Source organism: Penicillium manginii, assembly GCF_028828005.1.
Source record: "Penicillium manginii strain IBT 31320 chromosome Unknown utg000002l:1.0-5564898.0:1.0-5567710.0, whole genome shotgun sequence".
NCBI classification, from domain to species: domain Eukaryota; kingdom Fungi; phylum Ascomycota; class Eurotiomycetes; order Eurotiales; family Aspergillaceae; genus Penicillium; species Penicillium manginii.
This window is the reverse complement of record NW_026643103.1, coordinates 4418660-4433900: the sequence shown is the minus strand read 5'-3', so window position 1 is coordinate 4433900 and position 15241 is coordinate 4418660. Positions and strand designations below refer to the sequence as shown.

Genomic DNA, 15241 nt, shown 5'->3' with positions numbered 1-15241 from the left:
GAAGATAAATACTTCAACTACACCAAGACCATCCGCAAGCCAGATGAGCATTGACTGGGACTATGTAGAGCTTGTGAGTTCGTTCGGATTTAGATTCCGGACGTTTTCAACCCTACGCTACCAACACCTGGCTAATAAAGAGAGCATCGACCATTTCTTTACAATCTTACATAGAGATGGAATTATTAATAGGTAATGATGGCATCCAAGCGATTCCTTGTTCATGTCAGTATTCTTGTATCAAACTGTACTTGAGCTATAAAATCCTCGAAGCATAGTGCGGGGTTGATCCAGCCAATCCCCCCCAAACACACAATCCAAGATACGAGTTATAAATGCGCCACAAGTCTAACATGTGTCAAACCTCTGACTATTAGATCCCGGTTGTATCTGGGGTAGCTAAGCATGACTGTTCGCCATATTCAAGCTTGGCAAGCCCGTGCCCAAGTGCTGGTTAATATACCTAGGCATAGTATGGGGGTGGGACTCGGAGCCCTCCAGGACTGTTGGTGTTAGATTTTAACATAGCTTGAAAATTGAGGTTCTAGCACTAGTAGAACACCTAGGGGCAATACCTCCAGGGCTCAATTACCTAGGTATAAAATACTATTATCTACAATAGATACTAGTATGTAGGTATTCAAAATACTAGTACAAGAGTGGCATTGATTTATCAACGCGAATGCTCTTTTTCTTATATAGATTCAAGTTCTCCATAACACTTCCAGGGATAGGCGCGTTTCCTAGTAATTTCTTACTCTACTAGGGCAGCTCAAGTGCTTGGGACATCGGGAAGAAAGTGACAAGCTGTCAGTAGGTTTACAGATGCTGCCATTCGAAAATGAAAGCACTTGAGAACAATATAGAAAAAACATAGGAGAACACATGTCAAGGGCACCATCATCGCCCAAAGAGTGTACAGTCCAGCACAAATATCAAAAGCCCCCAGTTACCTAGAAATTCACAATCCATGGGTTCGTCCAGCAATATTATCTCATGAAACAAAGGAAAAGAAAAGAAAACGCCGGTTTCAGAGTAGATTTATTCTTCCATCGCCTCATCTCCGTCTTCACGTCGTTCGGCTGCCCCTGACGGCACAGGGGACGAACTCTCGTGGCGTGCGTAGCCATTTGCTCCGTCATAGGTGGACAGGTTCTCATCCTCGTCCCCGTCATCATCTGCAGATTCATCAGAAGAATCGCCATCGTCTCCAACACGAGGGGCCCCGTCTTCATCGGCAGACCCCTCGCCTAGAAGCTCACGGTCCAAATCATCCAACTCTCCGTCCACCTCTCCGTTGTCGGGGTACCAAGACGGCGTGTCCACGGCGGAGGCAGCACCAGCTACACCAGAGGGGCGGCTGCGGCCACCCTTTAAGCGTCCTGCGGCTGTCTTTTTGCCAGCTCCGGGCGTGGCCCCAGGTCCGGTAGACTTTCGCTTGGAAGCAGCACCACCACGCGCAGGGCGTGCACGAGATCGGTTGCTTGCAGCTCGGACATCTGCCTCCATGGCAGCTTTAGCCATCTGTCGCTCCTCACGCTCTTTCAGGCGGTCTTTCCTCGGACCGTTGGCATCGTCGTAGTCCCAACGATCGAGTCGTCGAGCTGCTTTTCGCACCACGGAGAGGAAGAAACTAGCGCACTCGCCGTAGTCGTCTTCTTCATTGGGATTCGGGAGAAGACCACCTTTGCCCCAGGAAGTTTCTTCATCTTCGGTGTCATAACCATCTGGCAGCCCCTGCACCAGCCGTCCGTATCGGACGAAAGGAGTTTCGGCATTGCGCTTAGAACGAAGCATGCGGTATGAGGTAGACCTCCGCTTAGCCAATAGATATTCAATACGCTGACGACGGTTTTGCTCAACCGCAATTTGGTGCTGTGTAAGTGGACGTGGCCGGCGGCCTGGGGCCTGTGAGAGTGAGGGCTCGGCAATAAATCGGTTTAATACCGGATGATTAGAGCCCGGAGGGGCAGGCGAAGCATCAGGGGTGTGATCCATTCTTGTTTTCAAAATAAGCCGTTGCTGGCCGACGGCTCGGTTGAGAGATGATTCACGCTTTGCTTGTTTGTTCCGTGGCCGAGAGGAGTTCCCGGGGGTTAACTCATCATCATCGTCATCCAGACTGCGCTTCGCAGAAGGATGGAGAGGCGTAGACATGGCAGAGCCTCGTCCTCCCAAACCAGAGTAGTCTCCCGCAAAGGAGTCTTCATCCAAACCGAAGTCTATTGGTAGAAAAAGTGAGTTAGTAAAGATGCCAAACGTAATGTATGCATAACCTCGTACCTTTCTTCGGACGTTTTGGTACTCGGGGAAGCGGTTCTTCATCCTCCAAAATCCGCTTTCGTTCGAGCCTTTTGGATTCCCCATACTCCAGTTCCTCTGGGGTATCGATGTTTTCCTCGTTCGCTTGCTCCTCTGTTAAACTCTCGAAAGCGGGAACTTTCAGAGGCATGCCATCAGCACCGTCTCCTTCTAAGCCGGGACCAAAGGGATTGTTCAAAGCTGCCTCGCGGCTAAAATCGCTCTCCAGATACCACCACATTAACCACAGAAAAGCCCTAGCACGGCTTTCGCTGCTCAGTGTAGATCGCATGACCAAGTCGAAGAAATCGCGCGGGGGGAAAAAATGTGTTTCTGAGACTTTAGGGGCATATTGTGCCAGGACAAAGATAAGGTTGACGGGATTCGTTCTGGGCCCGTTCAGCTGCTTGATCTTTTCCAAAGTGTTTGGCTGATCGACATCCTCGGAGGCACCCTTGAGGATGGACTTTAAACGCGGAGCATCCTGTAGTTGCTTATAGGCGTTGGAGTCCTGGTGGGCCTGGAGAGAAGGGATTGAGTGGTAGGTTCGTAATTGAGCACGCATTTCGGGGAAAACTATAATGTAGAAAAGAGGAGTGGTCAGTACTGCGACATACCGCAGGGGAGAGTGGAGGAATTTACAGTTCAGAGTTGTGTTCATGCGACCAAAGTTCACCAACAGGCACACCATTGCCATGCTGATAGCCGCGGGCTTGTCGTTCTGCAGTTTGTCCTTCAAGATCTTACTGGTCTTGCTGCTCCTCGCCATCGCGTCGATGTAGATGTCAGCAAAGTCCATCTTCTTCTCTCCGTCGGGGTATCTTGTGAAGACGGGAGTCTTGTCTTCGAAGACGAGTTTAAGGAATTGGTATTGGATATCCTTTCGCCACAGGGGGATGCCATCCTCCTTTTTCAAATGTCGAATCTTGTTTCCAGAGTAGACGGAACCAATCGTCCCATTTGCCTGGCGTCTTGTACCAACCGTCGCGCTGGCCGTCGCGCCGTGGGTATGGTCGTCTGCTACCTCGGAAATAGCAAATGATTCATCCATTGCTGGGGTTTCGACCTCGGCCATATTGAGTGTGGACGACAATCAAGGGAGTCGCTTTGTGTGGGTGTGAAAGCTCCTGAGATCCGGGGGAGACGATGTCGGGGGCAGTGACGGCGCCCCTAAATGAAAGGCGACCAAGAAAGGATGGACGAGGAAGTTGAATGGGGGGAGGGTGGAGGGGAGAGGATAAGCGAGGAGGAGATTGGATAGGGTGAAGGGGAAGAGGATGAGCCGGAAGGGACGAAGCCGCAATTGTGAACTTTGGCCTGCGGCAATGATAGCTACCCGCATCTGGGAGGCGGAGTACGGTACAACCACTGTGAGAGTAATTAGGAGTCGTAACTAGTACCTAGGTAGTTAGTACTAAGAGTACCTGAAAATAATCTCCGGATATATTTCTTGGTTTCTTATTCAAAAGTAAATGTTAAGTAACTAGTACTAATGAAAAATGGATTACGTAAGTTGAAAGCTACTAGAACACAAAGACATACTAACACCCACTACTACGCTTACGAGGATCACTCTACTAGAATCAATTAGGAAACAACTTTTCAATAAAATTGAAATAAGACGGCTTTCAAACTCGCGGCCTCGCTCGCTCTTCCTACCAGGCCATTCCATCCACGGATGAAAACCATGATAGCTGTGAGCGAGTCATTCAGCGCCGGTGACAGCGTCCCATCCGCCCGGATCCATAAAAAAGTGAAGGAGATATGAAGAGAACCCATGAGGAAACCATTAAGCCTCCGCGGGGACCCAGAGGACATGTGGATGCAGTCAAGCCAACGCCATACAGAATGCAAAAGAATTCCCATTCGAAACCCCTCCACCAGTCGACCATCAACGATGAAGTAAATAGATATCCGCACCAGAAAGAGAGCCATGATAAGCACCCCATCGCCGACGGCTGCACACCTGTAAAAGTTCTAAAAAAAAGCAAAGCCCGGAGAAAGAAAGCGCGGTTTTTGGTTTGCGAGAAAAAACGCGGCACACACGAGGGCTGCAGCAACGCATTAAAGAAAAGGTCCGCCACGAGATACCGACGCTATCAGTCATGACAGCACCGAGAAGATGGATGCAGATATAAAAGATCACTTTTCGAGGGAGATGAAAAGCCGGCATTCTCCTGCTCGGCGCGCGCGTCATTCGAACATTATCCCCGTTGGGATAGCTCGAACAAAAGGGGTATCTGATGAGAGCGGACACAGAAAAGACAACGCATTCTATGATGTTCATGCAGTGCCAATCGCCGGTTGCTCGAAGAGAAAAGAAATCGTCATCATAAATGACCATGAGCAACAAAAAGGAGATCAGAACTGCTCGAACGCCCCGTGTTTAAACAAGGCCGATTGAGAGCCGTGGAAAACGTGCGAAATGGAAAAGCAAATAAAGCAAGTACAGTAAAAGATGAAAAGAGCCAAACAAATGCGAGCAATAAGGAGACAGAATAGCGTAACATCTAGAAAAAGCATAGGAAAGTCGTCGCAGTCATGACAAAGCCGTCCCCGAGAAATAGCGAGGAGAAAAGAGCTCAGGGGTTCGTTCTGATCGTATCCGTCAACGAAAGACAATAAGGAAATAAGAAATGGGAGCCAATCAGACCCGACGGCCATATCATCAGACCACGACTGGTTTACCACCAGGAAGAGGGGCCACCAGCGCCAGAGGGGTTGCCGTAGCTGCCGCCACCACCACCGCCACCGCCGCCGTAGCCGCTGCCACCGCCGCTACCACCGTAAGAGGGGGCACCGCCACCGTAGCCACCACCGCTGCCACCGTATGATGGGGTAGAGCTGTAGCCGCCGCCGAAACCGCCAGGGGGGGGGCATACGACGAACATCGCGGGTGGCGGCGGAGCCACCACGGCCACGGCCGCCACGGCCACCACGACCACCATAGCTGCTGCCCTCGCGAGCAATGCTCTCGAGGAAAGCGGGAACCTCCTGGTGAGCTTCCTTGAGGAGGTCAAGAAGGTCACGAACGACACCACGGTTGCCACGGTTGAAGAAAGCGGTGGCAATACCGGTATTACCAGCACGGCCGGTACGACCGATACGGTGAACGTAGTCATCGATGTCAGTGGGCAGATCGTAGTTGATGACGTGAGTGACGTTGGGGATATCAAGACCACGAGCAGCAACGGCAGTGGCGACCAGGATGGGGCAGCGACCGTTACGGAAGAACTCCAGAGCACGCTCACGCTCACGCTGGGTGCGGTCACCGTGAATGGCAGTGGCAGGGAAGCGCTGGTTGATCAGGAAGTCGGAGAGGGAGTCGGCCATGCGCTTAGTCTCGACGAAGATCAGGGTCAGACCAGTCGTGCCGTGAGTGTGGAGGATATCCAGCAGAACGGAGCGCTTGTCGTGATCCTCGACGTACTCGACCTTCTGGGTAATGTTCTCGGAGGTAGAACCGACACGGCCAACCGACAGGAAAATGTAGTCCTTCAGGAAGTCACGGGCCAGCATCTGGATATCACGGGGGAAGGTGGCCGAGAACATGAGAGTCTGGCGGTCCTCAACGCGAGGCATATCCTCACCCTCGACAATGCGGCGAATTTGGGGCTCGAAACCCATGTCCAGCATGCGATCAGCCTCATCAAGAACCAGGTACTTGATGTTAACAAGGGAGATACGACCACGCTCAATCAGATCGACGAGACGACCGGGGGTGGCAACGAGCAGATCGCAACCACGCTCGATCTGGCGCAGCTGGGAGCCAATATCGGCACCACCGTAGACGACACAGGGGCGGACCCACGAACGGTAGCTGAACTTACGTGCCTCGTCAAAGATCTGGGAGACCAGCTCACGAGTGGGAGCGAGAATGAGGGAGGTGGGGTAAGCCTTGCGCTGACGGCCGTAGCTGAACTGACCAGAAGCCTGTTGAGGGGCAGTAGAGGGACCGGTCTGGAAAGCCTGGGAGAGAATGGGGAAAAGGAAACCACCGGTCTTTCCGGAACCGGTCTGGGCACAAGCCATCAGATCGCGACCGTTCATCACAATGGGGATCGAGTACTTCTGGACGGGGGTAGGGACAACATAGCTGGCGAGCTTGATGTTGGCGATCAGGTGGTCATCGAGAGGGGGGGTTGGTGAAAGCGTTAACGGGCTCGGGGACATCTTGACCGGAAGCTTCAACGGGGATATCGTCGTAGTTGGCGAAGTTGATACCGGTTTGCTGCTTGGTGGGGTCGTTGGGGACACCGAAAAGTTCGCGCTCGAGACGAGCGTTGGCGGGACCGGCGACGTGCTTGCCGTCGCGCCACTGGCCATCTCCCGAACCGCGGGCAGAGGCACCGGCATAACCACCACCACCACTGCTGCCACCTGCACTTCCTGGATGTCCGTAAGCATGGGGATCGAAAGGCCGGGGGGGCTCGACCATCTGGGTTCCAGATTGAATTACCGTTGGCGGGACGAGGGCTGAAATCAGGAGCGTTAGCATTTGCCCAGTTGCCACGAGGACCGTCGCTGAAAACCGAAGTATTAGTGACAGCCTGCGGGCATGGGGGGGTTTTGAGGGTTCGTACCGAGGAGCACCGGCACCGGGGCCAGGAGGAGGAGCACTAGCACCATCCATGTTGGGGCGGCCACGAAGGTGAGGAGGGATATAAGCGGCACGGCCAGGGGGTCCGTTGCCCTGGGGGGCGTGCTGGGAGTCGTTGATGGACAAGTTGCCCATTTGAAGTCCGTCGGCCATGTTTGCGGTTGGTTGGATGAATTTCTATCATAGAAGGAAAATGTATTGATCAGTAATGGGTCGTAAGGTGGGCTGTGGGTTTTTTTTTGGGAGGGGGGTGAGATAGAAAAGGAATCAAGGTTTGGGAAATGCGAACAGTTTTTTTGGTCAAAAAAAAATCACTGAAGTGAGATTCCAGTGTTTCGATAAGATGCAAGCGATCGAATAAGTGCGACACTTGCAAAGAAGAGAATGTGATACCTTCAAGAGACGAGAAGGCGGAATGAAGTGCTCTCGTTTTTTTTTTCCCACTTAGAGAAAAGTGAGAGGCAAATTAACAAGAGAAGGGAATAGAAGGACGAAAAAATGCAAATCCTCCCAGTTCTAAATACTCTATGAGCACCGAGAAGAAGAAAGAGAAAAGGTGAGTGGAGTGGTGAAAAAGGGATGATGAAGAAGGAGGTTTTCTGCGGTCTGTGGGAAGGAGGCAAATCATGTACTTCACGGGTTACGGGGTCACCGTGCTGTGGCCTGTGTGTCCGGTGGTCGAGCCAGGTACTGTTGGTATGGCGAGTGTATCAGGGCTGCCGAAGTACTGGCAAGGTATATGTGGGTACTGGTAAAGAGTAAGTATTAATACTGGTAATATACCGTACCTCAGAGTTTTTTTTTGCGTACTAAAGTAACCACTAATTGTCTAGCCCCATAGGGGATTGACTAAGTAAGGTGGCCAAGATGGTGATTGGCTTACCTCAAAGTGGACCCGATGACTGTGATCTACGCAGCTTGAAACCAAGTACCAGTACCACCATAGAGTGGTTCTGTGGTTCTGCTAAGGTAACTTCCAAGATCCTAACGATGAGCTCTGGGTACTGAGTAGCTACCCGGGTAGGATGCCTGGTTGTATAATTTTGCTATCTCTAAAACCTAGGTACGTACAGGCTATCTACGATGTACATTACAGACATGTAGTTAGTTACTGCATACACACTACATGTACATGTAGGTACGAGGCTCATGTGGGAGTGAGAACACCACAGACGTCATGTTGATCCTCCAATCGTGCATGTTCAAAACGTGATGGATTCCGCGAAGTATGCTATACTATTCTTGCGCCATCTGCTATCTGCACTTCACTCCACTTAAGCATCAAATTCCTTCATCTCACTGTTCCGTTGCTGCTGCTGCTGGCGGATGTTGCGGCGGCAAACGTAGATACCCACCAAGACAATCAGTCCGAACAGGATCCAGACAGGCTGCATCGGGTAAGAGGGTGACGCCTCCACTGAGGGAAGAACTTCGGGGGCTGGCGTTGGTGCGGGGTTGGATTCTTAGGGGAGCAAGTATCATCAGCCACCGTCAACCAGAAGCAGGAGAGCAGAGCGAGGACCCAGCTGCTGATTTAGAGTTCGTCGCGGCTACCTTTATCTTCGGCCTCGACATCCTCAGCTTCAGCCTCAAACTTCAGCTCGCCACTCTTCACGATCGTGATGGGGGTCGAGGGCTTGTCACCACGGGCCTTGTCGACGTTCTGGATCTTGTCGACAATGTCGTAGCCCTCAAGGACCTCACCAAAGACAACGTGACGGCCATCGAGCCACGAGGTGATGATCGTAGTGATGAAAAACTGCGAGCCGTTGGTGTCCTTGCCAGCGTTGGCCATGCCTGAGATATCGTCAGTTCTCACGGTCTTTCAATCAACATAATCACCGAGATGGATTGCATACTCAGTTGACCCTTCTTGGTGTGGCGAAGCTTGAAGTTCTCGTCCTTGAACTTGTTACCATAGATAGACTTGCCACCAGTGCCTGTATCATTCATTCATCAGTACTCTGGATTATCGCTCTTGCACAGGAAGTAAACAAACCGTCATGGTTGGTGAAGTCACCTCCCTGAATCATGAAGTCCTTAATCACACGGTGGAAAGTGGAGCCCTCATAACCAAAGCCCTTCTCACCGGTAGCCAGAGCGCTGGGGAAGTATTAGAATTGGATCCATGTAGAAGCCAAACGGTTTCGTCGCAATCGTCTTACCGGAAGTTCTCAGCGGTCTAAGGGTGCAGGAGTATTGTTAATAGCGTTCTCGTGCATGACACTGGATTGTAACGAACCTCGGGGACAGTCTTTCCATAAAGACCCATGACAATCCGGCCCATGGACTCATCGCCATGGTTAATATCGAAGAAGACCTGCAGCAATCAATTAGCATTGGTAGTAGAACAATGGAGACTTTTGTTGGATACCTTGTTGGTGATCTTGGGACCACGAGGTTCCTTCTTGGCATCTTCGGCCTGGACCAGGGCGAAGCTGACCGCAAAGACCAGGAAAAGGGAGAGGAAGAGGTTGCGGAAATTCATGATTGCAAATTGCCACTACTCTGTGTAGATGTGATGAAGGAGCAAGAGTGGAGGCCAGCTTGCAATGGCGTGCGGAGAAGACCACGCTTCGGAGAAACGTTGTTGCCGGATGATTTCTCCCGCGCATCGCGGACAAGCGTCAATTGAACCGAGTATCAAACGATCAGACAATCTATTACCCGGCAATATGGTACAGTCCCTTTCAAAGTCTCTCTCGATTTAATATATTTTTTAACAAACTTCAAGGTCTTCATCCTCGGCGTCAACTTCCCCGAGCGGAACCTGCTCAAGGCAAGCAACACCTCTGCCCTCACACCCTAACACGACACGACCCCCGATCTCGACCAATTGGCCTGCAAACTAACTTGAATCTGCGCTTTCTAGAAGTCTCTTGAGTCCTTCTTCGGTATCGGAAACCACACCTCTTCCCGCCTCCTGGCCCGCTTCAACATCCACCCAACCTGCCGAGTCGGCGAGCTGGCCAACAAGCAGGTTCTTGACATGACCGCCGTCTTGTCGGACATGAAGATTGAGAATGATCTGCGCAGAGAGGTTGTGAACGATATCAAGCGTCTGAAGGAGACCGGAACATACCGTGGCCGTCGTCATGCTCTGGGTCTTCCTGTTCGCGGACAGCGTACCCGTACCCAGGTAGGTTTACTTCCAATGTTTGGCTCTGGTGGCTATGGCATGGTAAATTGGGCTTGCAATCAACTGGAATGTCTCATGCCGGCTGGTAGAGAGCCTCAAGCTCATGGATTGGCCCAAGAGTTCGTGTGAAAATGCAAAGCTAACAGTTCCATCCAGATTAAAACTCCGGTCAAACTGAACCGAATGGAGCGTCGTATGTAAGCCAAGGGTAGCAGGCCTTGACTTTGTTCTTTAAACGTTATTGGATAACCTCACAATTTTGTGAGAGGCATGGACATGGCGTTTTTCTTGATTGCTGGCATACGGTTACATGCCAGCCTATGTGTGATTTTACCCTCTATCAATGTATTATAACTCGTTCAAAATACAAATTGGAAAGACTCCTCTTACACCTATTACCTAGGTAGTGTATTTGACGTAGTGATAGCAATGGTAGATTTACATATGAAATAGTACTATATACCTATCCACATCCATAGGCTAAATTAAGCTGCAAACAAACAGAAACAAGACAGAAACTTCAACTTTTGACATAAGACCACAATCTAAAAACGCCGTTGCCCGTATGCGCAAGTCTACTCCTTTGCCGAGGACAGAACACCTTCACCACGGTTGATCTGGATCCGTTTGTCCTCACCCGCGCTCACAATGCCGACGGTTTCGTCCCAGCACACACTGAACACCTTGACGCCCTCTCCTCCGACACGCTTTGAGTCCGCCTTGCCTTCCTCCTCAAGACTCTTGCGGGGATGGAGTACACACTCTCACCGACAATACCTTCCTTGTCGGTCTTGGTGCTGCGCAAGTCCCACAGGCGCACAGTTCCATCGTGGGAACCGGAAATCAGACCGTGTGAGCTGTGCGGGTCGCGGGCCAAGCTGACAACAGCGTTGGTGTGGCCACGGAGAGTCATAGCAGCAACAGTGGTGGCAGAGGCGCGGGGATCAATCATAGTAATGTGGCGAGCAGAGGTACCAGCTGCGAGAAGGTTGTGGTCGGGAAGGTGCTCCAGAGAGAGTAGCGAGTGTGCAGTAGTACGAGTATCAACCAGGGAAGCGGTGACTAGATCCCAAGTGCGGAGGGAGTGGTCCCAAGATGCAGAGTATCCAACAGTGGAATCTCTGGCGTCGAAGATGGCAGCCGAAACGGGAGCGGTGTGAGCTGAAAGAAGGGCCAGAGGACCGCGTTGCGCAGTGCTGACAGACGAGTTCAGCTTACGTCGTTTGGAGTTGCGAGCAGCGTTAGAAGGAAGCAAGTTCTCCGGGGCAGCAGGAGCATCAGCCTTCTTGGTGCTCCAGAATCCAACGTTGTGATCGGACGAGCCGGTCAGAAGACGGTTAGATGGCGCGTGCACGGCCAAAGACTCGATTCCGGATTTGTGGCCATAGAGCTCGAGCTGAGGAGCAATCTTTCCAGAGAAGCCACCAGCTTCCTCGGTGTACTTCCACAGCCTAACAGTGCGGTCCAGGGAAGCCGAAGCGATCTGGTTGGGAGACACGAATTTGGCAGCCTTGATAGAGGCCGTGTGGCCACCCTCGGTAGCAGCAGGGGAAGTGGCAATGGTCTCAGAAGACATGTTCCAAACACGAAGGAATCCATCATAAGAACCGGAAAGAATTCTCTCTTGGCCTTTGGAGAAAGTGGCGCCAGAGGCCCAGGTTGCGGCAGGTGCGGTTGCAGAGAGCACATCGGTTGCGCTGACCCAGTCATCGTGCTGGAACGAGGCAATGTGAAGCGGGGGAATCAAAGCGCGAACATATTCAATCTCAAGAGTCGTCTCAGAGGAGATACCATTGGCACTCAAGTATTCATCGATCGAGGTACGCAAAAAAGTTCCGTTGATCAAAAATTCGAATGGGATCGGCTTCTCGCTGCTCAGAAGGTTGTTCACCAATGTCGAGAGGGCATAACGTCGCAGGCCTGTGAAAAACAGGGTGTCAGCACAATTTCACCTTTAGCACATATAGGTATCAAATTATTCTTACCGGTAGGCACGAGAATGGGTCCGGTGGATTCAGGAAGGGCAATGTCCTCCTGTTTGCTCGTAAGTTGCACACGAACCTGTCTTTGGACAGGCTCGGCAGCAGATCCTTGATCGTCACTCATTATGGGCAGGAATTGGTGCAGAATGCGATCGTTGGTCGCTGCAGATGGCTGTCGCAAAATGGTCAAGCCTGCGCGGGTCCGATGAGGAAAAAATACGGTGACCGGTGCGGCACACTAGGCAAAAAGCGCGGAGATTGTCCCGCCCACTACACTTCTACTACTTCCTGCGTGTTGGATTTGATGGGAAATATGACTTTGTTAATAGTTTCTAAGAAACGAACTATCTCGCTGCATCTCATCCTCTTGGAGCTCGGCGAATTTCTGAAATAGCCCGACGCCTATAATCAGACTCGGCAAACAGAGCCTCAATGAGATCGACCACCTCGTCTATAGAAAACTCCAGACCTAATTCACCTTCCAACCAAAGGAATTTGATATCAGCGAGAGAGCTTTCAAGGATGTTGATCAGGTACTGGAATCGAAGCCAGTTCGGAACATATACAGCAGTGACTGGTACAGCATCGGCATCGCTTGTTGTCTCAGGCGTAAAAAGGTCCTCGAGTTTGGAAACTTGGTTACAGAACTGGACGAGTTGCTTCGACTGGTCTTCACTGATATCACCAAGATCCTCGACATCAATGATGACTTTTCTGGTCATAGTAGATATCAGAGAGCCAATAGACTGAAGCAAGGCGGAATGCGATAGAATCGGCTGCCATTCCTTGTAGACATCACGGATTCGGTCAACAGCGGCGCTCACGGCATTCTGGCACTCTGTTCTGTACGGCTGCTCAGAGCACTGTCCAAAACCTTGTGCCCCATCGAGGAGGTCCGTGACAATAGTACTCTGTGTTTGCATTTCCTTACTGTATGCAAATTTACCAAACTTTTCGAGAGACTCCACATCGGAGTTGAGTCTGGAGAGGTCATGTTCCTCTATCAAATCACGAACTTGACCTGCAAGGTACAAGCTGTCGTTGTAGAGATACATCTGCCCAGAGTTGAGTTTGAGCGAATAGAACGAAGAGGATGTGGCTTTGAACATAGCCAGAATCAATGTCGGCAACGCAAGCAGCCCAGCGCCGGAGGAAGCAACACGGGAAGTGGAATGGCTAGTGTACTCAGTTAGCCCAATGCAGCGATGTAAGTGATTTTAGAGCTTTCGAATCCTTACGGTGGCTGGGAAATGTCTTTAGAGTCCGTAATCTGTTGCTTAACAATCCTCAGAACTGACTCTGGTATGTCGGTCACGGTGTAAACCTCTCTCAGCACCACCTCTTTTTCTGCGGGCGGCTGCACAACGATCTTTCCCTTGGTCGGCTTTGATAAGGGAGCATTATGCGATTTATCGGCCTGCTCATCTTTACTGTCTTCTTCTTCGTCTTCGCCCCATCCCCAGGCATCGTCGGCGTCATCTTGAGCATCATCGTCCAAGCCCCAGGCGCTGACATCTTCTTCGTCCTCCTCGGCATGCGTATCAGTTTCTCCGGTGGTAAGATCCTCCTTATCATCGTCCCAGTCTGCATCCCAGTCGTTTGTGGCGGTGCTTTCCAACAGCGCTTCATCGGCCTGGGTAACAGTTTCTTTCTCAACTCGCTCAACCTGCTTAGTGCTGCCTGTGCTTGCCGCAAGGACTTTGCGCACACTATCAAGCGAGTCGACCCGGCGTTTAGCTAGCCACAAGCGAGCAGCCTGGTTAACCCAGCCGCTAAGCTCTTCATGTCCGGACCAGCCCCATGATTCGATGGTTTTTGTAAGCTGTAGGACAAGGTCCAGGGTTTCCTCGAATTTATCGAGACCACTGAGGTCGGTTGGAATGGCAGGAGACAGCCACCCTGAGATCGTCTTTGAAGCAACAGCTGGGAGAAAAAACTGAGGAATGGTATCCGAAACCGCAGAAGGTAAGTTCTGTCGTAAGTAATTCAGGACTCGGGTAATGCGATCTAATGTTTCAGCGACAGCTGCCTTGGATGATTCTGAATCAAGATGAATGCCAGCCTCCGTGACGGTGACAGCATGACAGTTGCCGTCACGGCGAGGTAGCAAAATCGGATCAATGATTATTGTCATAAGGTCTCGCTGGAACTTCTCATTGACGGCCGTGAAGGTACCTAGTTCTTCAATAGACGAAATGGTACTTTCCAGAGAGTCTGAACCCTGAGCCTTCTCAATCCGAAGTTCTCCTTTTTGACGGTCCAGATGAAGTTGCTGAGACCATCGCAGACGGACTGCTTCTTCAATCTCTTGCCTTAACCGGGAACCCTCGAGGGTCAGTATGCTCATTACGTTGGTATTGGCGGAGAAAGTGTTGTCCCCGAGAGCTGCCTGGATAGCCTCCAGCTGTTCAATGGCAGCCGTGATATCACCGCTGGCCAGAGAAACTCGTGCAGCTTCCAATTGCTGGCATAGTCGCTGTACCACCTCCAATGTACCTGCCACGGCCTCGTTGAAGGCTATCTCAGTCTCGATCAATCCTACTTTCGCACTCGCATCCTCGACCTTGGACCGAATGGAATCTGTCTGCCCATGCTGCTCGACAATTTCCCGCGCTGTCACTCGGGAGCGCTCGATATCCGCATGTAGTTGCTTTGCTTGGACGATCCACTCGTCGGCATCGAAGGTGTTCTCGCGACTCAAGGAGCTGATTTCATTCTATTAGACAGAGTGAGATTAGCAAATATTACAAGATAGAGGAATCAAATCCGCTTGCCTCGACCTGTTCACGAGCTTGCGCAATGAGCTCCAGCTCTTGCGAAAGAGCTGTCGCTGGGAATTCGGCCGCGACAACATTCTCCTCAGGATAAACACCTTCTGTAACGAAGCCCAAGACAGCCTGGCAGACTTCGTTCTCAGATGACATGGTAAAGGGATGTGCGCCGACACGACTTTGGGAGTTGTCGAAGTGAAGAGTGGTTGAAGTTGAAGCACTACAGCGTGTCAACAACCCGTGACTTTGGGCGTCACCGCCCCACACCTGAAAGTTGAGGGGAATAAGAACAGCAACAACAGTTCAGGGCTGGCTGATCCCACTATTCCAGAAAAAGAGGAAATCAATTTTAAAAATCCCTAATGGGCCAATTAGAAAATCGTTGATGACAGGGTATAAGAGTGTACGGATCCCCCGTATTATTTAACTACACGTCCGTATAGTCAGA

General features: G+C 51.2%; 6 protein-coding genes across 6 annotated transcripts; 1 reads left to right on the top strand and 5 right to left on the bottom strand.

The window, feature by feature from the left end:
• Nucleotides 1-1041: 1041 nt before the first annotated feature.
• Nucleotides 1042-3376, bottom strand: N7533_002950 (uncharacterized protein; the record flags this gene model as incomplete). Its single annotated transcript, XM_057099600.1, has 3 exons — nucleotides 1042-2222; nucleotides 2284-2877; nucleotides 2944-3376. 3 exons carry the CDS (start codon nucleotides 3374-3376, stop codon nucleotides 1042-1044), a joined length of 2208 nt encoding a protein of 735 aa, XP_056964736.1.
• A 1609-nt stretch (nucleotides 3377-4985) lies between these two features.
• On the bottom strand, nucleotides 4986-7054 carry N7533_002949 (DEAD/DEAH box helicase; the record flags this gene model as incomplete). Its single annotated transcript, XM_057099599.1, has 5 exons — nucleotides 4986-5079; nucleotides 5129-6405; nucleotides 6461-6690; nucleotides 6761-6825; nucleotides 6885-7054. The coding sequence occupies 5 exons, from the start codon at nucleotides 7052-7054 to the stop codon at nucleotides 4986-4988; spliced, it is 1836 nt and encodes a 611-aa protein (XP_056964735.1).
• A 1381-nt stretch (nucleotides 7055-8435) lies between these two features.
• On the bottom strand, nucleotides 8436-9389 carry N7533_002948 (Peptidyl-prolyl cis-trans isomerase B; the record flags this gene model as incomplete). Its single annotated transcript, XM_057099598.1, has 6 exons — nucleotides 8436-8698; nucleotides 8761-8841; nucleotides 8901-9004; nucleotides 9067-9083; nucleotides 9144-9221; nucleotides 9276-9389. The coding sequence occupies 6 exons, from the start codon at nucleotides 9387-9389 to the stop codon at nucleotides 8436-8438; spliced, it is 657 nt and encodes a 218-aa protein (XP_056964734.1).
• Nucleotides 9390-9576: 187 nt separating this feature from the next.
• N7533_002947 (mitochondrial 37S ribosomal protein uS13m) lies at nucleotides 9577-10241 on the top strand (the record flags this gene model as incomplete). The annotated part of the gene is made up of 4 exons (XM_057099597.1): nucleotides 9577-9579; nucleotides 9636-9680; nucleotides 9774-10040; nucleotides 10197-10241. 4 exons carry the CDS (start codon nucleotides 9577-9579, stop codon nucleotides 10239-10241), a joined length of 360 nt encoding a protein of 119 aa, XP_056964733.1.
• Nucleotides 10242-10615: 374 nt separating this feature from the next.
• On the bottom strand, nucleotides 10616-12146 carry N7533_002946 (WD repeat WDR12/YTM1 family ribosome biogenesis protein; the record flags this gene model as incomplete). Its single annotated transcript, XM_057099596.1, has 3 exons — nucleotides 10616-10764; nucleotides 10809-11960; nucleotides 12026-12146. 3 exons carry the CDS (start codon nucleotides 12144-12146, stop codon nucleotides 10616-10618), a joined length of 1422 nt encoding a protein of 473 aa, XP_056964732.1.
• A 235-nt stretch (nucleotides 12147-12381) lies between these two features.
• N7533_002945 (uncharacterized protein) lies at nucleotides 12382-14946 on the bottom strand (the record flags this gene model as incomplete). The annotated part of the gene is made up of 3 exons (XM_057099595.1): nucleotides 12382-13198; nucleotides 13261-14738; nucleotides 14803-14946. 3 exons carry the CDS (start codon nucleotides 14944-14946, stop codon nucleotides 12382-12384), a joined length of 2439 nt encoding a protein of 812 aa, XP_056964731.1.
• Between the last annotated feature and the right edge of the window lie 295 nt (nucleotides 14947-15241).